Raw genomic sequence first — 27,045 nt, forward strand, 5'->3', positions numbered from 1 at the left:
ATGATTGGAATGTGGGGTAGTGAACTAGAGACCCTCCCTAAACTTAGGCGGCACTGATGGATAGGATGGTGGCTTGAATGAAATAAAACCTGGAAGAACAAGGAAGCAGATGCAGAATCAAGCTCAGCTGTTCTTGAACTTGTTCTTGATCGCTGATCGTCTGAGGATATCGGACTCTCACTTCTTCATACTTCCAAAGCGGACTCTACCAGTGATTCTCCAGGTAGTTTCCAGAAGCCTTGGTCTTGGACTAGGGTAGCACTGTTCATCCTTCTTGTTCTGGGGCTTCCACCTCTTGGACTGCGCAGCTGCTGGTTCTTCCAGCTCTCCAGCTGCAGACAGCCATTGTGGACTATCCAGCTTCTGATTGTGTAAGCCAATCTAATAAATTCTTTTTTTTATAATCACACTTCCTGCTGATTCTGTTCCTCTAGAGAACCCTAATACAATCTATCTCATGAAATTTAACTGAACTTTTAATAAATCACCTAAAAGTGATTTTCCGCCAGGTGTGGTGGCACAAGCTGTAATCCCAGGGGCTCAGAAGGCTGAGGCAGGAGGATCACAAGTTCAAAGCCAGCCTCAACACTTTAGCAAGGCTCAAAACAATTTGGCAAGACCCTGTTTCAAAATAAAAAATAAAAAGGGCTGGGGATGTGGCTCAGTGGTTTAGTACCTCTAGGTTCAATCCCTGGCACCAAAAAGTAAATAAACATAAAATTATTTTCTAACTATTCTCTTTTCTTATGTGAAACACCGTTACAAGAGAAAATCTGTGAATGGACTTCCCTGAGTACCACTTTATCAAACTCTCTGTAATGGAGTCATAATTCATTGAATTAGTAGTATTATTTCTAAATACTTAATAATACTTTTGTGAAATGCAATAAAAATGCTGAATAACTGACCTTTTCGCATTATACGAAATGTGAACCTGAATTTTTAAAATATATTTAACAGATAAGTGATTTTTCTCAAATGGCCATGAATGTTTCTAAATTCTTGTTTTCAGTTTGTGTCCCTCCTGACCCAGCAGCTGGCTCACAGGCCAGAAAAATCTTCAGATGGCACTGTTCCTGGCACTTTTGCTTCTCCTGAGAGCAAGATTATATACTAAAACTGTGATATGTGCTCACGACTAAATTACCTGAAGAGTATTAATACCACTCAAAACATTTTTTAAAGCATATGAAGAGCTGTGGAAAACTCAATGTTTAAGGTCTTCTTTCATTTTGTGGGAATTTAAAACAGAAGTCCCCAAGTATTTCTGAATGCTGGAATTTTTCAATGTGGCGGTCAGTGGAAGCAGAGAATGGTTTTTGGAACTATCAGTGCCTAACTACGCATGTCCCTTGTAACCTGAACCAACTGGGATACGAGGAAGAAAGAGAAAAAAGAAAGCAGGGTATCATCTGGCAACTATGTAAAAAATAAATCTTTAAAAGTAATTGTATTTTACTAATAGGATATGTGGACAATTAGTTAAATTTAGAAGGAAAAAGAGAGAAACTTTGAGGGAGGTTTCTGTACTATTTTTCCAACAGGAAAACCAATTTCCTTACCAAAACAAAACAGAACAAAATAAACTATTCAATGGAAGTAGTCGAGCTAAACTGCATATCAGGGGAAGTAATAGATCAGTTGAGTCTAAGAAAAGATTACAGACACAGCTCCTGAAAAGTATAATTTGACTTGCATCAGCAAGTTAATGTTAGTTGGCCTGCATACTCTGTGCATGTAATTTCCTGTCCAGTGCCTAAACTTAGTTCTCTAAACTTCTGTGTACAGAGCGCTAGTACACAGCATTGAACTCTTTCAGTGACATGAAGTTGTGTCTCTATTGTCTTAAACATCTTCACTGGATTTATACTTATTTATGGATCTTATTCAGAGATGTCTTCAGGAGGAAATTTCATACCCCAGCTGGCTTGATGAGCAATTGAAATCACATGTTTTTAAAAAAGTGCACTGTGTGTGCAAGTGTGTGTGGATATGTATATGGATATATATGCATATATATAATATCCTGCTATAATATGTCACATCTGTCATAGGTCTCAAGCCTTACTTGTTGTTTTGAGTGATTAATAGGGGAGTGGGTTTCAAGGGTGAGTATGCCCTTAACCAAGTATGAAAAGCAATAGCAGAGATTCAGGCATTAGAAGAAATAGATATCATTCGCAAACTGGACAAATATTAACTAACAGTATTTGATAAAATAATTTAATCTCAGTTTTCTTAATCTCAGTTTATCCCTAAAGCAGGATAACCCCTGTCCCTGCCTAGCTCGTTTAGTTGCTGGGAAATGTAAATGGACCCCCTGTGTGAGCACTCTTCATGAAGGGGTTCAAGCACTATGAAAAGAGGACCTCTTGTTCCATATTTCTAACATGGAGAGTTCCCTTCCAAGAAAAGAAGGTAGGCCATTTTGAAGAGAAGTGATTTCCTAAAGCATGGACTATATAACTGCTTACATTCTTCCAAATGAATCTCCATTTACTTTCCACTCTTAGAGGATAATGTTTACCTTTTCCTGCACTCTTTATTTCTCTCTGCTGGGATAAGGCTGTAATTGTATTTAGCCCTGAGAAGTGCAGCGGAGAACTTGTTAAGTAATCAGGTCATCGATTTCTGTGGAGGCCTTAAATTTGCAATCTAGAATAGCTATCATTTTGCTGCAAATTAAAAGCAACACCTTCCCAATCATGTAAGCAATTTATCTGCATATATTACAAGCCGTGGATTTGCCTACAAAGAGAAGAGCCCAAACTAAGCCATAAGTCAACTTTGAAACAGAAGTGAGTGGCATGTAAGACTCAGAACTAGGTAGTGACTGGTGATGATGTTATGGTTAATATTTGGAGGGAAAAAAATGTTGGCACGTTACATGCAACTAAAAAGCTTATAACGAAGATATATGGTCATAACCAAGAAGAAAATGATCTTCGGAAATGTAATTATTGAATGACAATCAATTCTAGATTGACAACGTAAAAGGGCCACTCTCTGGCAAAGCTTTTATCCAACCATGACTTTATCAATAGGGTAGTTTGGACACTTGAGGAGGTGAAAGAACCTCAGAAAGGCTAACATCCATCCTGTAAAACAGGAAATAAGGGCAGACATGTGCAATTAGAAAACATGGTTCTTGTAACGCATAATCTAAGGAGTTGGGAAGAGGGCCACCACATATTTGAGGCTAATTGGATGGCAAGTTTCTCAACAGCCATATGGAGTCCAGCTTCTAATGATAGTCTTAGGGAGTTCCATCAGGACAGAGATTGTTTTAGTCAGCTTTTTCGCTGCTGTGACTCAAAGACCTAACCAGAACAATTGTAGAGAAGGAGGAGTTGATTTAAGGGCTCAGGGTTTCAGAGGTCTCGGTCCACATACAGCCATCATGGTGAAAAGTGTGGCAGAGGGAAGCAGCTCACATGATGATCAAAGAGCAGAGGGAGAGCCTCCACTCTCCAGACACAAAACAGATACCCCATAGCCACACCCCTGTGAACCACTTCCTCCAGCCACACCCCACCTGCCTCCAGTTACCACCCAGTTAATCCAATCAGGGATTATTTTGCTGATTAGGTTAAGGTTATAGCACAATCATTTCTCTTTCAAATCTTCTTGCATTGTCTCACATGTGAGATTTTGGGGACACCCCACATCCAAACCTTAACAGAAATGAAGTGTAGAAAACAGGTCAAACAAGATGCCACTACCAGAACAACCCGAATGAGCTTTGGGGGTTCACTATCCTAAAAGTGAGAGTCCTTGGTTTAGAGAGGGATTGAGACTCTCCAATTCCCACCTGATATGGAACCAATGGGGTCACAGGAAATATCTACAATACTCTATTTGTTATGAAAGAGAATGTGTAAAATATTTATAATGTAAATATTCTATTTTAGAATAATAGATGTTATTGTTTTAAGAAGTTTCAGGTTTTCAGAAGAATGAATGGAGCAAAAAGTACTCAAAATATGTCCTCACCTGCCCCCTTACTTTATTCCCCTGTTATTAACATCTTGCTTTAATGTGATACATTTTCCACAATTTTTAAGCCAATATTGATATGTTATCATCAACCAAAACTCATAGATTACATTAGACTTCACTCTTTGCATTGTGCATTCTATGTCTATAATCTTTCTTGAGAGCCCTAAGTTTCTAATAAATTCATCCATTAGTATAAAACATTGTTTGGCAAGACTATTTTGTCAATAAGAATATCTATAAAAGGACTTTGCCAACCTCTTTAATATTTTAATGAAAAATCAGAAAATTGTTTTAAGGAGGCAAATTGGGGAAAACTTTATTATAAAAATAAATACATATTCTTGTTTTAGAGAAAAAAATCTTTAAAGGTGGAATCAAAGAGCAAAAGTGCTTACCGCATACAAGCGAAACAAAGTAAATGCTCAATAAATGCAAGCAATTGTCATTGTCATGGTTAAGATTTTTGTATGTTGTGGAACTTACTTGAGGAGAGAGAAGAGGTAATATAGAATCTTGGATTCACTGAGGAAACAAATTCATAATTGGCACCAGACCAGAGGTTCCAAGAAAATCACAGTCAAAATGAGAAAAAAAATCAGAAAAGTGTTGAAATTGTGTTTTACATTTTCAAGGAAGGAGGTGCGACCAGAGGGCAAATGACCAAGAATCCTATGAAATTAAAAGATTTTAGGTACCGCCCACCTAGCAGCGGTGGCTTCTGAGCTTACACTGGTTCTTGGATACTGAAGCGGTGATGTCATTATTCCTATTCATGATTCTGTTGATAAGGCAGCCTGACTATGGGAACTTTCTTTATAGCTACCTCTCAAGCAGGGGGAATTAGTAAGTAACTGTGAAATAGAGCAATAAAGCATCTTGGAGCGGTAGTTAAGATTGACTTCTATTCCTTTTATTGGGGCAATTTTAATTTAATGACATCAGAGCATAATTGCTAAATCAGATTGAGCACCTCCCACACCTGAAGTGCTAAAATCCTTAGACCAGAACACTGAGCATTTTCTACTGTGATGGTTCTGTAAGCCAGACTGAGTATTCTGCCAATTGCTTTTTACATGATGCACATACAATATTTGATCCATATGAGTCTGGTGGATAGGAATTATAAAATTCATTGATTTGGTTTACTTTAAATGATGCCTGGATAATATAGATTAAGTGCTGGTTCAAAGTATCTCCATTTCTATGGACCATCCTTAGTAAATCTTAAGTATGGTGTTAAATCTGTCTACTAGGTTTAAGAGAGCAGCATAAGCAAATTTTATCATGCCTACCGATCACCTAGGGCTCTATACAAGAGCCAGGAGGTCTCGGATAAGGCCTCAAACTCTGCATTTCTAACAGGCTGCTGATGCTGCTGATGTGTTGAAGTTCCGAGAATGTAATTTAAGTTGCAAGGGCAAGTTCAGCGTACAAACTCTCAGATCAATCATATTTTGGAAGAGCTACTTAAACAATCTGAGCCTTGGGCATGTCACTTTTAAAAAGGAAGGGGGTCAACAGAAGAATTTATCTCTGATGTTTATTGTGAAGATTAAATGAAATAATGAATGCAGAATGGGCCAGTTGAGGGCCAAGTATAGAAAATTAACCTAAAGGGCTAGCTCTTGTAACTTTTGTTATTGCTACTATCTCTTTTCCAATGAAAGAATATGCAGTCCTGGAATCTGCTCATCAATTCATTGATTCTCTTGGAAATGTAAGTATTGACTCATAGTAAAAGGGGATGCTAATGAAGAAGTTAAGCCTACTAGGAAACACAGGGCTGAGATGACACATGACATCCACATTGGGTTGAACTTGACAGTCAACCACAATGTATATGGTGGAAGCCAGAAAATAGTCACCCTTTCCCTTTCTGAATCTGATAGACAACTATACTCTGTTCCATCACCCAAACAGCTCTCGAACCCAGCAAGCAGCCTCCAGGGCAAACTTCCATCACCTTCCAAGTGTTCTCTCACTTCCTGCCTTGACTTCCTTATATTCTTTTTTGTATCCTAATCAGGGTAGGTTATTAAAAGTGTACAGTCCCCATTTAGTTCCCTACAGCCTACAGATCCACATGCAAACTTACCACTTCCTAAACTGTTCAAGCGAAGTGAATAAGCTGCTAAGATCAAGGCTTCCCCATCCCTAAAGCTTCACCCTCTTCCAAAGTGCCACCACCAGCCAGAAGAATACAGATGCCAACCAGCCTTGATGCAAAGCTCCTGAGAAGGCAAATGCACCAGAAAAGAGCCCCCCAGCAGATGCTGCTGTAATGATAACTTCTGCAGCCTCACCTCCACCTTCTCTGCACAGCTGGTAGTAAGAAAAAAAAAAACTGAAGTTCTCAAATTAAGTAAAATTTTCCTATAATTCCCCAGTCTGGCTGAGTGGGGGTAGTTTCTCACGAATGCCCCTTGGAACACTTCTTAATAAGTCACTTACATCATCAAGACAGGAATTCATTGTATGCTGGTTCTGGAATTATAGGACTTCCCATGGAAGAGGCTCGTGTTAACCCCTTTACGGCTAGCTTGATTCTCTATCATGTCTTACTTTCATGGCCATAAGTTCCACACCATGTTCTGAGTTCTAGTTTATTTTTCCTCTTTTACAGTAGTGGTGACTGAACCCTTAGGTACATGCTAAGCAAGTGCTCTACCACTGAGCTACATCCACGTCCCTTCTTATTTTATTTTGAATCAAGGTCTCACTAAGTTACCCAGACTGGTCTTGAATTTGCAATCCTCCTGCCCCAGCCTCCAAAGTAGGAAAGGTGCCACCATGCACTACTCTAAGTCCTATTTTATTATTTTGGGGGTACTGGGGGTTGAACCCAGTGGTGCTTATCCCCAGTCCCTTTTTTGTTTTTGTTTTAAGACAGGGTATTACTAAGTTGCTTAGGACCTCACCAAGTTGCTGAGACTGGTTTGAACTCATGATCTTCCTGCTTCCGCATCCTGAGCCTCTGGGATTACAGATGAAGTACTACCATAGCTAGCCTGAGTCCTGTTTTTTAATGTGAGCTGTTACCTTGATATTTCTGAAGGTACTTTATAACAACTTATCATGGAAGATTATTTGCAAAGATGGTCGCTGCAGTGGGAGGGATCTTTGTGTCTTCTCTAAATTTGTATATTGCAATTTTAACCCCCCAACATGATGGTATTAGGAGGTAGGGCCTATCCCTATAACTTGGAGAAGTGCTCCAAAGAGCTCTCTTCCACGATGGGAAGATAGAAGAAGTCAGTCATCTGCAGTCCTGAAGGGGTTCCTCATCCAGAACCTGACCAGGTTGACATCCTGATTTCAAACTGTCAGCCTTCAAAGCTGTGAGAAATAAAGTTTTGCTCTTTATAAGCCATCCAGTCTATGAACCCATCCCTGTGTGCACATCTTTTGCAATGTGACTTTATCATACTTCCCAGCAAGAGCTGAAACCTGTTTCCCTTTGTTTTGAATATCAGCTTCCTTCATGATAATCTGACCAACACAATGCACTGAGGTCACCTGCCTTCTGGGGCTGGGTCTCCAACATTTCTGTACCCACCATCTTAAAATGCAGACTTGATGCTTAACTGCGTTACAGAGAAGCTTCAGCCAGCCTACCTAGGGGAATGTGTGGCTATGTGGAGTGCGGCGGGTCATCCCACCTGTCTACCCAGAGCAGTCAATCAAAAGTTGAAATCAACCAGTGGACAGGTGAGTGAGCCCATCTTAGAGCATTCAATTCCAATCAGATCACCAGGTGACCGTGGTCCCATGAGTGACTTCAGATGAAAACTACAGAACTGCCCAGATGAGGCCAGCTTAACTTCATGAACCACAGAATCATGAACTAATAAAAAGGTTGTTGTTTTAAGGCACTAAGTCTTGGGGAGCTTAGTTATTTAGCAATAGATAAAAGGTTAAAAAAAATAGGCAAATACCAGTAATCTGAATGGTGTGTGGTGTGTGTGTGCAAATTGTGCCACACTTACTGTAGTTCTTCCATCAAACTTTGGACAGACTGAGAAAGAAACATCCCACTTTACCTCTAAGGGGAGTGGAGAATGAAGGTGGATTGTGTACGTGAATGCACGTGAATGCTTCACGGGAAGGAATCCAAGAGTCGGGATCCTTAGGATACGTTGCTCAATAGTAAAACCCTTCAGGTGAATTCTTTGTTGGAACAGAGTTCTTTTCAATTATTTATGCACTTTTCTTTCATTATCAGACATCTCTCTTTCTTTCACTGCCACAGCCTTACCCATCATTCTTCAACATATCCTAATTTGGGTCAGGTGTGATTGACTTCCCTTTGTGATCCCCCGACTCTGTGCCCCTCATTCTTATTCCCCACCTCGTCCAGGTTGCCCAGGGCTGGGTACAGACTCACAAGGTTCCAGCACCTTCCCTGTTTTACCTTCAAACTACATCTGTGATATTGTCCCCAGGCTTCTTCAACTTGCCTTTTGCTTCTTTTCCCATAAATTTCATCCTCCTCTCTGGTGCCAGAAGCCCAGCCTCTGCACGCTCTGATATGGACACAAGAAGCCACGCGGAAGCTGCTCTCGACAGATTAGAGGTTATTTTTTTCTTCTTTGGCTGTGTCTGGGAAGCAGAACTTTTATTTTTTTTCTCTTTGACATCAGTGACAGCTATTACTGCCAGCTCAGAATCCAGAGGGTAAATGAATGCACAAAGAAGGCCTGGGCCTTCCAGCCCGACTCCACAGGCCTCCAGCTCCGCCTTTTCACAGCCAATGGAAAGCGGAGTCACAGACAGCAGCAGCCCAGACACAGTCTCAGGGGCAGTTAGCAAAGCAGGGGAGGGCGGGGCCGAGAGAGGGGAGAACAAAAGAGAGAAGGCAGGTGGGAGAGGAGAGAGGAAGGAGGGGTGTGCAGCTGGTCACTGCTAACCTGGGGGTCTGGCAGGTCCCTCTGCCGCCTGCCAGCGAGTTGTTCGTATTAAAACCCACACAGAGAAAAACAATAGAAGAATCAGTTTCCCAGGAATGGAAATAAGTAGCACGATTAAGCAGAGTTTTACAAATCTATTAAATACCGCCCTTCACTGGTTGTCCCTTTCCTTTTCTTTTTAATATAATTGATACATGCAAAAGACTATATAGAAGATATAAGCAAGTTTTGCATTATAATAATATATTGAATAACTGGGAAAATACCGCAAGCCAAGTGCCAGAATGTTCTCTCTCCTATGCATTTCCTTCCATCCTGTTTCCTTAGCTTCTCCCCAGAAATAAGCACTTTATGTTTTTAACTCCCTTATTTACCCCACGGGAGTGTGTACACCTTCAAACCCACCTGCAATGAGTGCTTAAATGACGTCATTTAATCGTGGTCATTTGTGAACATTATAAAATGATATCACCCTACGTGTACTTTATAGGACTTGCTGTGTTGACTTTAGACTTTGCTTCTGATATTTATCTATGCTGTCATAGGTGACTGTATTGTTTTTATCACTGCATAATAATGTTATGAGAATTTGTTTATTTTCCTGCTAATGGAGTCTGAGTTATTTACAAGTTTTTACTATTGCAAGTAGTGCTGCCAAAAATATCCTTCTGTATGTCTCCTCTTGCTCATGTGCACCTGGGTCCCCAAGGAAAACACTGAGAAACAGTTGTGAGGCATTTGGAGATAAACAAAGCATTTAAAAACACATTCATACATTTTTAAAAATTCATATACTCATAAGTGTATATATTGGAGTAAAATTATATGAGCGTAAAGAACTAATAATAGATAAGGTACCCCTTTATGTCCTTCCCTATGAGATATAAAGACTATGAAGCCACAGTAAATGAACCAATTAGCCACAGTGTGGTATTGCTACAGAGATGCAGACCAATCAAACAAAATTAAGGGTCTAGAAACACAACCACAAAACACAGCAGAAAATCCTGGTAAAATACAAAATCAGACAACAAATAGTATTAAGATAATTGGCTATTCATTAAAGAAAAAAATGGATGTCTACCTTCAATCATATACAAAAATCAGTCCAGCTATTAATGCACTTACTGAGAAAGGCAAAACTGAAAGAGTTCAGAAGAAAATATCTTTCTGATCCTCAGGTAGAGAAGGACTTACTACATGAAAATTTTAAAATGCTAACTGTAAGAGAAAATATTTGTAAGTTTGACTACATTAAAATTAAGAGCTTGTGTTTACTAGAAAACACCATGTAGAAGACACAAACTAAGAAGTATTTGCAAAATATACAAGCGACTATGGATTAAAATGAGTGGTATATCAAGAACTCTGCCAAATTAATGAAGCAATTCAAAAGAAAAATAGAAAAAAGGTATCATACAAAAATATAACCAACTTAATTAATAATCAGGAAAATACAAATAAAGACCAAAATAGAATTTTATTTTATACCTCTTAAGTTGCCAAAAAATAAGAGGAAAATTTGGTACCGTTGCTTCAAAAAACAGTTTGGAGTTATTTTGTAAAAATAAATATTCATTTGTAGACCTACAACCCAATCTTTCTCTCCAATAACTCTTGGAATATATACTGCATGGCCCCCCAAATCTGGGAACACAGCTACATCTAGCTTACTGCCAATACCTTAAAATTCATGATAATGAAATAAAATGCATAATTTCAGACTCGATGGCCACCCTAAATCCATCCTAGAGAAGCCTTCAGTTCTAACTAAATATGGAGATACATAAATGCTTCCCTGTTTTGACTGTGTCTTGGCCTAGGCTCTTGAAAAACATGCAGCTTCTTTGCTTTGTGACCTGCAGCTCCCTGGAGAATCTGATGCAATGGTGAAATCTTTGCAGACTCTCTCCCAAGGAAAATCCACAAGGACCTGAAGGAGTTCCTCTACCTCCCTGAAGTCCTTCTTTGCACCCTCTTAGAGTCCCTGTTCCCTGGGGTAAGAACAAGTTCTAATCTGTTCTTGGTCAAGGTTAGAGCGTAAGGCACCGAGGTGTGTCTCAGTGTCCACCTAGCAATGACACACCTTCAGGTTTGGGTTCTGGACTAAACTGTGTTCCTTCTTCCAAATTTAGAAGTCTGTGCTGGAAGCTGAGCCTCACCATACCTTCTCCTAAGTAAGGACAGAGCGACAGTAATTCCAGATGCAGCAGAAGCAGTGCCAAGGTCACCTGGGTCTATAGGTCCCCAGGTAAATAGGCATGGTGGCCCAGAGAGCAGAGAAGAACCTCCCCTGGGGACCTCTTCACTCCTATGACTCATGGACAGGTGTCAGGTATAGTATCTATAGGGTGGTATTAAGGAGCCCAAACAGAAAACCAATAGTCCTAAGAATGTTGGCAACAAATGATGTGAACCACCTCATGTTTAGAAATCCAGGTTTTCCTAAGTAGGTTACCAAGAATCTAGTGATTTGAAGAAGTAAAATGGATTCAAACTATTCCTCCAAAAACCTCCAATAAAAGACATTTCTTCTTTGCAGTTATGTTCACAGTTAAATCTTAAGAGTTTTTTTTTTATCAGTTTGACATATTGATAAATTAAAAAATCTGAAATTACTGAAGGCTTATTTTATCAGGCAGGTATAATTATTAATCGCAAAATACTACAGGGAACATATAGTGTCATGATAGAAGGAGGGAAGGAGGTCATGGAGACCCTGGGCGTGCTTTCTGTAGTTGGCTGACTCAGCCATGTGCAACGCCTATGTGCCACGTAACTTTGAGCAAGTCTCAGCCTAAAAGGAGTGCTTGCCTCTTGAGGGTATTATGACAATAAAATGACACATGTAGAAAGCTTAGGCACAGGGAGGAAATCTAAAAGGTTGACTTGTCTTAAAATTAACACCCCATGTTGGGATCATTTAGATTCATGTTTCTTCTCTAAATAGTTTTTATATTGTAGAATTTGATTAAATTCCCCGTTAACAGAGAAACTAAAAGAGTACTGTTCTCCTTGCTCATTTCAGAGATACTAATGAATTCTAGGACAAAATGTATAGGTTGTCATTGCAACATTTGCATGGTACACAGGTAGACAAAGGGTCAAAGGTAAAGGAACAGTTCCCAAAAGTAGAGGAGCTAAATAGAGAAATATTTCAACTACATGTTTTTTTTAAAAAACAGTGATATGATTAAGCTAATATTCCTTAAGTAATAAAATGTGGGCTGATACTAAATCAACTGGCTGAATTTTTTAAGAACAGTTCATCCTTATTAAAAACAAAACAAAAAAGGTTTCTTTGATACTATTGCCAAAGGGATATTGTTAAACTTTCCTGTGTAATGTGAAAGATTTATATCTAATTTCAGAAGAGATATTGAGTTAATAAACTTAATTAAGAATCTATTCAAATGAACCCAAGAATTTTCATTCCTAGCTGCGTGCAGTGGCGCACACCTATAATCCCAGCGGCTTGGGGGACTGAGGCAGGAGGATTGCAAGTTCAAAGTCAGCCTCAGCGAGGCCCTAATCAACTTAGCAAGGCCCTGTCTCAAAATGAAAAATAAAAAGGGCTGGGGATGTGGTTTAGTGGGTAAGTGCCCCTGAGTCCAATCAATTCAATTAAAAAAGAAAAGAATTTTAATTCCTGTAAAGCCCCTGAGCCCTGCTCTAGAGCCAACCTGAAGTCTGTCCGGATCCAGTCCCCAGCTTCAGCAGACCATGGCTGAGGGCTAGTCAGGGCTCATGGTCCCTCTCCATGGCCTTCCCATTCCTATGCATTTCTGATCTGGGACTTCCTGGCCTTTAGTTGGCTGATTGAAACATTTCAGGTCCCACATCCTCTGAGACTGTGAGGTGATGTGAAACCCTCCCTCCGACATGAAACCTGACACCATGCTCCGCGTCCACCAGAGCAAGGAACTTGGTGGCATGGCGTGCAGAACTGGACTGCCTTCTCCTTCCCCACTAAGTGACTCACCAGGGTCACTTCCTTGGTGAAGTCACTCTCACAGGGTTCGGTCTAAGGGACCATCCTGAGCCCTCTCTTCCTCCTGCTCAATTCATATAAATATGCGTACTGCCTAAACCCAGGCTTCCCTTCCTACCCGCAAGAATGGGACATTCCTGGGTAAAAATCTCCCTGTCTGACAACGCCTACTGCGCTCACGAAGAAACATGTGGCATGTTACTGAATCCTGACTAATGAACATAATTTTACTTTCTAATGATAATATTCAACAAACAGAAGCAAAGCTTTTTTTTTTTTTTTTTTTTTTTTAGCATTAAGAATTTCATTCTGGAGCCAGACTATTTAATTACTAATCCCAGTTCTATTACTTCCCACTGTGTCATTCTCTCTGAAACTCAGTTGTCTCATCTGTTAAATGACAGTAATAAGTAATATCTTCTTAATAGGATTATTTGGAGGATGAAATGAGATAATCCATATAAATTACTTTAAAAAAGGGCATGGGGGCTGGAGTTGTAGCTCAGTAGAGCCCTTGTCTGGCAAGAGTGAGGCACTGGGTCCAATCCTAAACACCACATAAAAATAAATGAAATTAAAAAAAAAAATTATTTTATTTATTTATTTATTTATCTATTTATCTATTATTTATTTTGCGGTGCTGGGGATTGAACCCAGGGCCTTATGCTTGTGAGGCAAGCACTCTACCAACTGAGCTATATCCCCAGCCCAATAAATGAAATAAAGGCATTGGGTCCATCTACAACTAAAATAAATGTTTTTTTAAAAAAAGAGCATGGTGTACAATGGTATATGTTTTCATCAGCTTTTGTTTTGCCAGTGACAAAAAGACCAGAACCAGAACAACTGTAGAGGAGGAAAAGTCTATTTGAGGGCTCAGGGTTTCAGAAGTCCCAATTCACAGACAGTAGGCTCCATTCCTTGGGGCTTGAGGTGAGGCACAACATCATGGCTGAAGAGCGTGGCAGGGGAACCAGCTCACACGGTGATTGGGAAGCAGAGAGAGGGACTCCACCCACCAGATACAAAGACATACCCCAAAGTCACGCCCCCAATGAGCCACTGCCTCCAGCCACACCCACCTGCCTTCAATTATCACTCAATCACCCACCAGGTGATTCATTCACTGATTGGGTTGCGGCTCTCATAGCCCAATCATTTCTTCTCCGAACCTTCCTGCATTGTCTCACAGGTGAGCTCCTGGGGTGCACCTCACATCCAAACCATAATAGTACATATCAAGTATTCAGGAAATATTTGTGATTGTTCTTACCACCTTAATTTATCATAAAAAATTTATATCATAAAATATATTCATCACAAAATACGTCTCATGTCTATAGTATAAAGCTTTTAAACATACAATATTTATCATAAAATTTATCATAAAAATATATTTGTAAAAATAGAACCTTTTCTAAGGTTTGATTCTCTCTCATGTAATAAGGGTCACCAAGTTATGATAGTATCAGGTTGGTCTGAATTTAAGTGTCTCTCTTTCAAAAATTCTGAAATTATATGTAAGATCGAACACCTAAAAACAATTCTCCTTTCTTATCATAACCTACTTAAAACAACTGGACCTGTCAATATTCTCCCTTCATTTTTCATCCACAGAACAAATAAAAATTGTTGCCTCATGTCTTAGGGGTCAAATTGAATGGCTACTACAATTCCTATGCCAGGGGACCTCCCTGCGTCAGGCGCCGCCCACCTCCCTCTTCCTCTTCCTCTGTTGATCTGCTTCCTGTTCTGAGCGACATGTTTCCTGGTCCCTTTCCTCTCCCTTCGTTCAGGTAGTACGTCCTTCCCTTCTTCCTTCATGCCCTTGCCCTGGGAGACGCCATTCTCTCCCAGCATTTCAACAAACTGATGACTCCACATTCCCCTTTCTGCCACCGTTTGGGCCCATTTCGAGCCTGGCCTGTGGAAATTGCCTCTTAAATGGTCCCCTGACATCTCCACCCCACTCTGAAATTTCTCTTCCACATGAGCAGCAGAGAGACCTTCCTAAAGTATCAGCCTGTCCTTATTGAAGCTAAAACTCCTCAGTGATGTCCCTTACCTTTCTAGATAAGATCCTGAAATGTTTCTGCTCTCTCCCCATGCACTTTACTCTCATGACCCACATTAAAAAGGCACCCTATACATGTTTGCTCTTCTTATTTATTATACCCCGTACAAATACATTGGTTCTAAGAGTTTTCTTAAGACAACACTTTTATTCATATCACTCTATGTTTTAAATTGTTAGTTGAACTCTTAAATTCAATTAAAGTAGTTCTCAATTCTAACACATGAAAATTACCAGATTTCTTAAGTGGACATATTTTGAAAAAGACAATTATATACAACACACACACACACATGCACACAGACAATTATGTATTGTTTCTTTTTTTCTTATAGATATTAAGAAACCCACAAAAATCTAGGCAAGGGTGCACAACTGTAATCCCAGCTACCCTGGATGCTAAGACAGAAGGATCATAAATTCAAGGCCAGCCTGGGCAACATGGTGAGACCCTGTCTCAAAAAATAAAGTAAAAAGGGATGGGGACGTAGAGCACCTGACCAGCATGCATGAGGCCCTGGGTTCAATCCCCAGTACTGCAAAAATAAGTAAATAATTAGGTAGATAAATAAATGAATTAATGAAATTACCCAAGGGAAAAAAAATCTTTTTCATAATAGTGAAAGTTATAATAAAAATAAGTACATGTAAATATACCTATAATATGTTGTACAAAGAAAACAAGATAATAATGAAAAGTGATTATTCCATAATTTAGTATTACCTAAAAGTTTAAAATTTGCATCTGTTATAAATTTCAAATCCCTGTTTTATAAAACTGCTAAAATCAGTTTGTGCTATAAAGCAATGGACAACTGTTGAGAGGCCACACATCTCAAAAACCTCTGTCAGTGTATAGGTTCAATGTACCAGGATGTATAGGAATGCAAAAGAAACTTCTAGAAGGGGAGGGGCAGTGGCAAGACCTGCTGTGTGAGGAGCTGGAGTTCTGAGTCCGGACTTGATCACGGCCCCGCCTCTCAGAGCCCTAAGAATGACCCAGTTAAGGAGCCTTTCAAGATGGACCAGCTTCAGAGTGAGAGGCTTTGCTTACATAGGCTCGAAGATCTTTGCCAATTTTGACCTTTGAATAGGAAGCTATGGCATACTCACAGATCAGAAAAGCCCCCGAGAACACGCTTCATCAAGGATCAATTTACGGACATAGTTTAAAGACCACTTAGGTGTCTAGACTTGATAAGCCTCCCCCTCTGTCTTCTTGCAAGCCTCCACCTTCGGGTGCTAACATGTTCAGCATCTTCTCTGCCTTGACGGTGCTGAATATTTTCATACAGTATAGATTGAGTTGCTCTAGTCTGAACCCAAAAATTCAGGAGAGCATTCAACAGCGCCCCCAACTAAGACACACCCCCCCCTCCCCCTGCCGCCGCTTTCAGGTGACGCCTGTCACCTCCCCAGCCTTCCACACGAAGGCACTAAACACTGCATGAGAGAAGTCTGGGGGCATGGGCAGGGTGTGCTCAGTATCAGTTTCTTGTGTTCTAGCTACAGTAGCTGTCTGCAGTCAAACCCACGGGGAGAGGTGACCGTAATACATCATTTAAGACTTCTACATCATCATGGTCTTAGCATTTGGACATTTTTTTCTTATAGTGGAGCTTTAATGTATTTGATCGAATTTTAAGCAAATTGGACTGGTTCATGGTTTTGGACCACATTTTGCTTTATGATGAGCTGTGAGCCAGACTCTATACAGTTTGACTTAGAGCTCAGTGGAATAACCAGTAAAATACACTGAGAAAAGAAGTCCTCATTCTACAGTGTATCGACCAAAAAGCCATCCCAATATTCTACAATTCTGCTGGCATTTGGATGTATCGGCTTCATACTGCTCTCTTGTAAACTTTCCTTTAAAAAGAAACCCCTTGACATATAGTTACTATTGTACTCCTGTCAAATACAAGTAGGGTCCTGCAAAGATGATGGGAAAAAAATAAGTCTATCTGCAGGGTGAGCAGTCCACATTGTTGAAGAAAAAAAAAAAAAAAAAAAAAATAACACAATATGTTCCACATAACTCAAGCCAAAGGATTCCCAGTCCCTAAATCAGAAGTCCAAAGCTCACAGAGAAAAGCCAGCAATCCAACTGCAGTCTGCTTTGATTTGATGCCTCATGTTTGTTGAAAAATATGTAAACTTTGGAACTGAATTGAAAAAAATGGACAAAGCTGTGATTAACTGGGGCCGGGACTGTAACTCACTGGTACAGCATTTGCCTAGCATGCGTGGGGCGCTGGGTTCATCCCCAGCATGGCAACAAAACCAAACAAACCCAGATGCGATGCACTGATAAAACAGACCACTGGCCCCGCCAGCCTGGTCCAGGAAGTGTGAGATCCCTCCCACAGCTCACTGACCGCCCCCCACCACCTGGAACTCCGACTGCGCGTGCCACTTACCCGATGACGATACAGGAGATGGCAGTTCCCAAGAAGGCATACGTTAAAATAGATCCCAGGTTCTGAAAAAAATGTCTCTGAGGAGAAACAACAAACAAAAGTCAAACCTTCATGGAGTACATCTGCATTCACAAGGAACAGGAAATAAAAACAAATGTACTCTTTTGCCAGCCCTCCCTTCCTCACGGTTTAGACAAATTTTATTTCTGGAAGTTCATTCCTGGCCTTACTGTGCCCATGGAGACTTAAGTGATTTCACTGCAAGGGACAGAGGAAGAAGGAAAGAAACAGGGGGGGAAGCCATCTGCAAATCAACCGGGGTAGGGATGAGGCAACTGCCAGAGCTCGCTGGACTGAGCAGGAGGGAAGGGACAGGGGAGTGACTACGCAGGACTCTGGGACATTTCATGGAAGATGCATTTCAAGTCTTTTTGTAAATGTAACTCCTTTATCATTAAAAAAAAAATCCATTTGAAGAGATTTAAGTTGCCTTTTGACTTTAGTTGGCTCTGACTTCTCTCTCTCTCTCTCTCTCTTTTTTTTTCTTCTGAATATGATGAAACCAATTGTTAAAAATCTGGACAATTTAAAGAATCAACCATGAAAGGATGCCTAGCCTTAGAGCTAGGGATGAGAATGGATGACCTCAATCAATTCAGCCTGCCACATCTTTTCGAATGCTTGCTTGGGAAAACTCCCTTTCAGTGCTTCTGCGGGATCTGAGCAGCCAGCACTGACAGCAAGAGGGAGTCTGGAGTACACACATAGCAATCAGATCTGTAATGCAGAAGCTGCCTGCCTGCTGGAGAAGCCAGGCCAAGGGGAGGACAATCCCAGGCATTTCCTGGGCCGGGGTAGGCAGCAGAAAATCAGTTTATTAGTCATGCATCTCAAAAACCTACAGGCCAGAGCCTTATTCTGTGGCATAGCATATACCTGCACTTCCACACTTATGTGAATGACTAACCCATGGAATGTAGTCAGGCTGTGCCTAAGTAATGTTAAGGAAGTAAAGAGAAACGGAAAAACCAGGCTTTCTCTCCACGAAGGTCAATAGTATTCTTGAGTTTATACCCTGATGGAAAAACCCCATATTAATGCATGAGACCTTTCATTATAATCATCTAGAATAACACTGCCCAACAGAACTATAATGAAAGCCATATGTCATTTTAATTTTTCTAGCCGTGTTAAAATAAATTTTAAAAGGGTGAAATGAAGTTTGATAATGTTCTATTTCACCCAATATAGACAAAATACTATCATTGCTACGTGAAATCAACACAAAACATTATTGAGATAGTTTACATTCTTTTTCTAAATACCAAGTCTTTAAAATCTGGTGCACATTTTACACTTAGAGAGCATCTCAATTCTGACTAGCCACATTTCAAGGGCTCAGTAGTTGCATGTGACTAAGGGTCTGGGTATTCTGCACAGTAGGTTCAGAACAACTATGAGTATGTCAGGTTTGAATCTTTATTCTGCAATCTGAGATGATGATATTCTTACCAGATAGGTAGGTTTATAAAATAATTGGTTTTGGTTTGCTTTTTAGTATAAGCAAAATTCTCTACTTAAGGCTAAAAAAAAAGAAAGAAAAGAAAAAGCAAAGATCACTATGTATTTACCTTCTTTAGACTATATCCTGCATGAAATATAATTGGTGGCAGTAAAACATTGAAGAAGATTTCTGGATCAAATGTCATCTGCCAGAAAAGACAAAAGTACAGTTAGAAAAATGTTACTTTAGGCCATTAAGAATGTTTAAAAAAAAAGTAATAGTTGCTTTGGCTAAGCTTGTATGAGGCATATTAACACACTATTAAATTAGAAGACATAAAAATATGAGAAAATGTAAATTTAGAAATCACAAATGTACAAGTCCCATTCTATTACTAACAATAACAACCACAACAAAAACTCAAGGAAATCTGTCTGGGGAAGAAAGCATTTTCTTTTGATTAGTTATTAATTTCTCATATTTTAAATGTTTTCTATTGTGTACCTTTTTTCTTGATCAAAGGAATTAGTAGTACTCAAGTTATTTTAGCTTCTGACAAGGATTTATTTCGTTTTCTCCAAATCCAAAATTTGTACATATTTGGTCTTCGTTTTCCCTGTTTTATCCTATCTCAAAGTTTAAGCTCCTTTCCAGACTACGGAAAAACACATCTGAAAATGAAAAGTGGATTTTTCCAGTATTTCTTTATTGGTTTTTACTTAAATGCTAAAATAAACTTGGCCAAAACACAAGTATGAAATACAATGAAATGAGAGGTAGGAATTCTTGAATCCAACATCTGCCACGTACTGGTTCATCTGAAAAGAAGGATTCCTTTAACCTCCAAAGCCACATAGACTCCTCATCTTTCCCCACTTCTCTCCACCCCGTGTCCTTCCCCCTGCCTGTCTCCCTCCACCTCTCTTTCTGTCACAGGCCACCCATTACGTCACCACTAGGCCATCTCGCCATTAGAGTGCTCTTCTGTCTTTTGCTGCACGGGTTTCACAACTACGATTTGTAATTTCCTTCCCCTTGTGTGACTTAGGCTACTCCTCTCTGAAGCTGGATCTCAAAAATGACGTCCCTGTGAAATCTGCCTGATGTCCCAGTCCCAGCTGATCAGTCTCTCCCTTGTGCTTTTTCAGCACCTTGGGCCCTCCTGGGTAGCATCTGTGTCTCCTGCGGACTTCGCTTGATGAGTGGGTTGGGTTTGACCATTTCCCCCATTAAGTGGAAGCTTATCAAGGGTCACAATGATGCCTTAGTCAATCCTGTATAGCCTCAATGCCTCCCAGTGTCTGGCTCATTGCTCAGTAGATAATTTGTTTAAATGGAAAGGATAAATAAGTACTTATTTTGGAATCAAATTTATCAAAATGAAATGCATTATACTCACCTGCATTACAGGTAAAGATTGTTTAAGTTAAAAAAAAAAAAAAAGTTAAGAACAGCCTCTCTTAACTCCCGTTTTCCCTTTTGGCCTCTCTGGGAAATGTCAGAGGCTCTTTTCTGCCTTGTTGGGACTGGCCTTCCACTCTGCTTATCTAATTAACATATGGGAAGGGGAAGGTGGAGGGAGTAGGAGTTACCTAACTCACAAACCTAGTTAGTCACCTGTTAATGCCACTACCTGCACTACTGAGCATCCAGGGTGGTCAGCTGGGCTCCATCCTAGACCCTGAGCCCTCTGCTACTTTTTCAGCTCTCCCTGGCCCTGGGGGGCCTTGGTCTCACAGTAATCTCTCGACCCCCTGGATCTCCAATGTTGGTTTATCAAGAGTCAAACCCATGAGAAATGAGATGTGGCGGGCTTGGCTCATCTCTTCACACCAAGCCGGGGGAGGACCCTAAGCACTGGCCTTTAAGTAGGTGACAACTCCTGGACCCTTCAGCCAGGAGTCCTGGGGCCGCACAAGCTGCTCCTTTAGGAGGAATGGAGACCATGGCGTGTGCTCCCATCTCTTGGTGCTTGACGTGATGCTCCTCATACAAAAGGAGGGAGAAAAGGAGGGGAAAGTCTTCCTACCCAGTCTTGCAGTAGGTGTGGCCAGTGGCCTTCGGCTCTCTTGTCTAGATCATTGCTTTACCCACATTATTCTAGTTTCTCCTTCTAAGAGGCAAATGCTTCAGCAAAGGACATGCCCTCATTTTGATTCATTTTTCCACATAATAACTAGTTCACCACTTGATAGAACAGTTACAATTTATGAACCATTTGGAGACGGTGGGGAAGGCCTCTGCTCTCCCAGGCCTTCCCTCAGCTGAACCCAAACCAAGGTGGAGTACTACCTGTGACTGAATACCTGAGAAAAAGAAGAGGTTGGCCAGGAGAAAGAAAGAGATGTTTTCTTAGCAGGTACAAGTACCTGCTCTCTCCCAGGCACGTCACTGGATACTCTAAGTGTGACATTTCATTTAGTCCCCACAGGAAAAAAGACAAGGGGGAATTCATGCATTTCATTTGCTCTGCATTAGGTCATTCATTCCAGGATGTACGCTAGGCACTAAAGATAAAAATGATGAACAGGCACATTTTTCAGAGGGGAAAACCAAGGCATAGAGAAGTTTTGGCTGGACAAGGTCAGGCAGCAACTAAAGGAAGGAGCTGAGGTTCTCTCCCAGGTGTTTTCTCCCGGGCCTGCTTGTTTCTACACTCTGATGTTCCGCATGCCCAACACAAGGAGGCGCTGCCTTTTATTCTGCCATAACGAGTTACTTAAGATTCACTCTGTCCGCACCTTAATGTCCTCCAGACGACTTTGTCATTATAATTGTAAGCAAACAGACCACTCACTATGTGTGTAACCAAAGACAGTTGACCCCAGGGCCATCTTCTAAAGACGAGTGAATCCTACCCCATGGGAAAATCCATTGGTCATAAAGAACCTCTTCATGTCAGACCCTGTGCTAGACATCAGAGACAGAGTGGTGACCAAGTTCCTGCCCTCGGGAGCCCCCCTGGCAGTTATGAAGGCAGACTCAACTAAACTACCTGCTCACATGATCAAAGGGCTGTGTCAGAGACAGCAAGGAGGGATTAGGTGGGATGACCAGGAAGGGCTTTCTGAGGAAGTGAGAGTTAAACTAAGAGGCTAAAGCAGCAAAGTCCCCCCACAGAAGAGTGGAGGGAACATCCCACGCAGAGAGATGAGCACATGCAAAGATCTAAGGCAGAAAATAGCTGCATGTGTTGGTGAATGAAGGCCTGGGTGGCAGGAGCTGGGGAGGTGAGACCAAAGAAGGTGAGACCGACCAGGGCTCGGGGTGCTTTTGAATGGCAATTGTGGGTATTTGGAGCAGGGTTGAGAGAGGATGTGGTTTATGCTTCAAGAGCAGCACATGGGTGAGGGCCACATAACCAAGAGGAGAGAGGATGGTGGCCTGGAGCTGGGGAAAACAGGGTCTCCAGAGACCCTGGAGACCAAATGGGCACTTGGCAAATTAGGTGCCAGGGATAAAAGGAAGGAAAGGAAAAAACCAGGTCTAGGTGTTTTGCTTAAAGTAACTAAGGACCCCTGAGGTCAGTGCCTGCTAGATAGTAGCAGCTCATTAATGGTAGGATTCCTCTCACTATCACACACTCCACACTTCTAGAAGAATTATACACTACGTCATGTAGGCACGATGAAACTCTAGTCATCTCTTTTGTTACATTGGTTCATTTAAAACCCTCAGTAAAAAAATCCTTTTGAAAACAACAATCAACACACAAGGTAAAAACAATGCTTTGTCCATCCCACATATAAATCAAACATATTACATTATTTGACTTTGGGAAAATCAGCCTACTCCTACAAGGTAGTGTGTTTTATGATTTATTCTGGGCTCTTAATAAATCTTCCCTTTGGTCCAGAAGTTTTATAATGGCTTTTGGAGAGAAGCATTAATGTTTTAATTTCACTTTTTATCTCCAGAAGTTCTGGCTTTTACTGTAAGAAAACCAACAGTGTAAGAAAAGAGAAAGCAGTGGTTTTAGGGGGTGGATACTCAGAGTCAAGTTTCCTGGATTCAAGTCCCAAGCTCTGGGACACAGAGAAGAATTTAAACTCTCTGTGCCTCAGTTTCCTAATCTTTACAGTAAACATAATAATGTAGTATCTAATAAGAAGCTGACTATAAGGATTAAATGAATTAATATTTGGAAAGCACTTGAAGCATTATCTGCCATCCAGGAAGCACTTTATGTTTATTACTAAATAAAATTAAATATATGAATAAATATTTTCAATGCACACTTTTTGAAGACTTGCTCTATTATCAGGAAATCCTGAAGGTTGCCCAACTATGCAAAAATGTACATGAAGATTTTAATTTGCTTCTCTGTTTACTCTCTTTTCTAGGATGATCAGAGACACCATTGTTGATCTATTTCTATGAGACTTCTTGCGAGTATAGCCATTGCGTGTTGGAAGGTTTTATCATGGAGATGTATTGCCAAGTACGGGGGATGAAGCAATGCAACTGTGATCATCTGCAAGAGCGGCCACAGTGGCACAAACTCCTCACAAAACCCTTGCCTCAGCAGCTTTTCTGCAAAAAATCAGGTTAATCACTCAACCAGAACATTCCAATAATCAGGGTGCCCCGTTCCCTTCATGCAGGTTAACTAACGTGCTATTGAATTATATTTTCTGGAGCAACCAGAAGAAGCTGGCAGACTGAGAATGGCATGCGGCATACAAGGATTTATTTGTATATACAAAACAGATTTGTGTTCCTTTCAGACTTGCTGTAAGCTTAGGAGCTGCTAAATCAGAATTCTGGGAGTAACTCCAAACCCAGGCAATTTCTCAGAAATGGCTGGATCTGCCACTGTCCCAACCTCCAGATGGGAAATTCCACATGTCATTTTCTTCAGACTCTGTGTTCAAATCAAGGTCCTTGGAGTTTTTTAAAAGACTAAACAATTAAAATTTTTTATTATAATACAAAGGAGGGAAATCATCCAAAGGGAGGGGTAGAGGAGAAAGAAGAGCAGAAAGCTAAAAAATATTTCCCAAATAGGACTTTCATTAGACTTATAAGTCAAGTGCTGGACTTGTCTTAGAGACAAGTGCTGGCCAACAGACCTCGTTTTGTGATGATGGATGTATTCTAAGTCCGTGTGATACAGTAGCCACCAGTCACATGACCTATTGAGCACCTGAACCGAAGGCAGGGCAAGTAAGGGGATGGATTTTTACTTTGACACTGGTGGCCAGTGGCAATCACCTAGTACATTTTTAGACAGTTACCAGAATTTAAAACTCATATTATTTTGTTTTTAGATATTCTATTATGCAACACAAAGTGTGGTTACTTTGGAACAACAGACCTGAGACTCTGAGATGGAAGAATTATGTATGTTTCAAGAAAGCTGTGAAAATTTTAACTTTAGAGTTCAATTCTTAAAGATAATATCAGTAGAGAGAAATATCAATATGTTCACAATGATGCAGTGTATTTTAAATATCATCTCCCACATTCAGCAGTATTTGACTAGAAATGGCCCAGACATATGTTCACAGAGATAAACTAGAAAATTTCCAAGACTAGAAAGAATGTACTAAGTTTAATATCCAAGTTCATCAGAAGGTTATAGATACAAAATGCTATTTGGACCTGAGTATCAAGGCATGCAGTGCTCAATATGACTTATCTGGGAAGAAATGTCTATATTCTTCTGAACTACTAAATAAATAAGCTTTAAAATAAAGACCCTAGTGAGGGACTGTGATTTATGTGCCCCGATCCTTCCAAAGAGGTCTTTTAAAAACATTCTTTCATCAACTCTGACAACATTTCTGAGTGGTAGCTAGCAAATGCAATTATCCCTATTTTCCAGAGACAGGAGAAATTAATGGCAGGCCCAGTGTCAATCAACATGACAGGGACATCACCTGGAATAGGATGGACATGCACAGGCAAACTACATGTGTGCTTTCCAAGGGATCACTGGACCAGTTTAACTACTTGAAGCAAGCTTTAGGACTAAGAACTAGGTTTTTGTTATTTTGTTATTTGCTGATTCCTTTGGACAAATAAAAATGTTAGCACAATAAAGGGTTCGATCATCTTTGATGATTCATTCACTACAAATTTTGCAAGCCTCTTCTTGCTGTAAGGAATGTGGAGATATCCTATGTAATAGAGACTGATTCCACAAAGACTATGGCCAAAGCAAAGGAAGACCGTGCACAACTGAAGCTCAGAGCATGGAGGTAAACTATAATTCAGGGTTCTCCCAGACAGACGCCACTCTGGGCTTGCTGACCCTGCAAGAAGGCTGATGTGGCAGCAGCGTCTGAGCTGGCTTGAGAAGGTCAAGTGCGAGTCTATCCAGGAGCACCCACATGCAGAGTATGCCTTTTGCCTGACTTACCCATGGGCTTGGGTTTCCCCAAGCCACAGAGGAAACTGGCAGCTTCCTGGAGTTTCAGTTATAGTTGGGAGCAAATAATTTAAAATGTGGGGAAAAAGGTACCCTCATGCATTGCTGATGGGAATGCAAAATGGTTGCAACCATTACGGAAAGCAGTATGGAGATTCCTCAGAAAACATGGAATGGAACCACCGTTTGACCCAGTTATCCCACTCCTTGGTTTATACCCAAAGGACTTAAAATCAACACACTACAGTGATACAGCCACATCAATGTTTATAGCAGCTCAATTCACCATAGCTAAAATATGGAACCAACCTAGATACCCTTCAACAGATAAATGGATAAAGAAAATGTGATACATGCACACACACACACACACATGCACACATGCACACATGCATGCGCGCGCGCACACACACACAATGGAATATTACTCAGCTTCAAAGAAGAATGAAATTATGATATTTGTTGGTAAATGTATGGAGTGAGAGAATGTCATGCTAAGTGAAATAAACCAAACCCAAAAAACCAAAGGCTGAATGTTTTCTCTGATATGCAGATGATAATTCACAATAAGGTGTGGGGGTAGGGAGGAATAGAATTACATTAGATTAGGTAGAGGGGAGTAAAGGGAAGGGAGCGAATATGGGGGAAGGAATAATAGAGTGAAACAGACATTATTACCTCATGTACATATATGACTGCATGACTGAAGTGATCCTACAATATGTAAATTCAGAAAAATGAGAGATTACACTCCATTTATGTATGATCTATCAAAATGTATAAATGTATTCTACTGTCACGTACAAATTAGAACAAATAAAAAATTAAAAAATATTTTAAATATTAAAATAAATGCATATATATTAGAAAGTGAAATTCGAGTTCTGTATGCATTTTTAATACAAATAGGAAACTTCAAAGAAAATTTGGCTCCCTCTGGGCAGGCAGCTTTGGGACACACCTAGAGACCACTCAAGGGTAAACATTTTCTTTCCTCTTCCTTCAGTTATGCATTGGCTTGAGGAACACCACAGTGAGAGTCAGACCAGACCGTAATACTTAATAATATAGTGCATACTGATTAGATGACCTTGGTCTATTCACTTGACCTCTCTGAGCCTCAGTTTCCTTATTTGCACTGTGAGCATGAAAATACCTACAACCTAAGTTGGCTTTCAAGGATTAACTAGAATAATGAATTTAAAGGATTCTGATTAGCACGAACCTGAAACTACATTAAATAAAATGATGAATCAATGGTTTGGGTATAGGAGACAAAAAGTATTCTTGGGGAACAGAAATAGACCAGGCAGGATCTTAAGGGATGGAGGGGGAGGTCAGGCCAGTGGCTGGATACAGACCATAAACTTCTTTCAAATCCACTGGAGATGGATTTAAACTATATTTATTAAAGGATGAAGAAAATTCAAGACATTTTATGTAAACAGGATTGAATGATAAAATGGCTATTGGGAATATAAATTTGCATGATCTCTAAGAAGGATAACAATTACTATCAAAATATTAACTATGTAATATTTCATTCAGCAACACTTAATATGGGAATTTTTCTTACATATATATTTGAACCTGTGAGTATACTTGTAGGAAATATACACTGTACATTCACTGCAGATGAGAGAATGGAAAATAGAAAAAAGTAACAGGAGGATAGTGGAATGGACTAGTTAAATCCATTGTGACATCATCCATGACACAGAATTCCATGCACCCCCTTGGAAAAGCTGAGATACCGTGAGCTGACAGGGTAGCTCTC

The 27,045-nt window shown here is 40.3% G+C and overlaps 1 protein-coding gene across 3 annotated transcripts in view; it reads right to left on the reverse strand.

Annotated features, from left to right (window-relative positions):
- Positions 1–27,045, reverse strand: part of SLC9A9 (solute carrier family 9 member A9) — a 531,610-nt gene that overhangs the window by 465,657 nt on the left and 38,908 nt on the right. For all 3 annotated transcript variants that reach the window (XM_079101085.1, XM_079101084.1, XM_079101086.1), the window contains exons 3-4: positions 19,023–19,100; positions 17,392–17,468 (exon numbers count right to left, since the gene is read on the reverse strand). In XM_079101085.1, the coding sequence (XP_078957211.1) occupies positions 17,392–17,468; positions 19,023–19,100 (155 nt within the window). The remainder of the gene's footprint in view (positions 1–17,391; positions 17,469–19,022; positions 19,101–27,045) is intronic.

Source organism: Sciurus vulgaris (assembly GCF_902686455.1).
Source record: "Sciurus vulgaris genome assembly, chromosome: 10".
Lineage (NCBI taxonomy): Eukaryota > Metazoa > Chordata > Mammalia > Rodentia > Sciuridae > Sciurus > Sciurus vulgaris.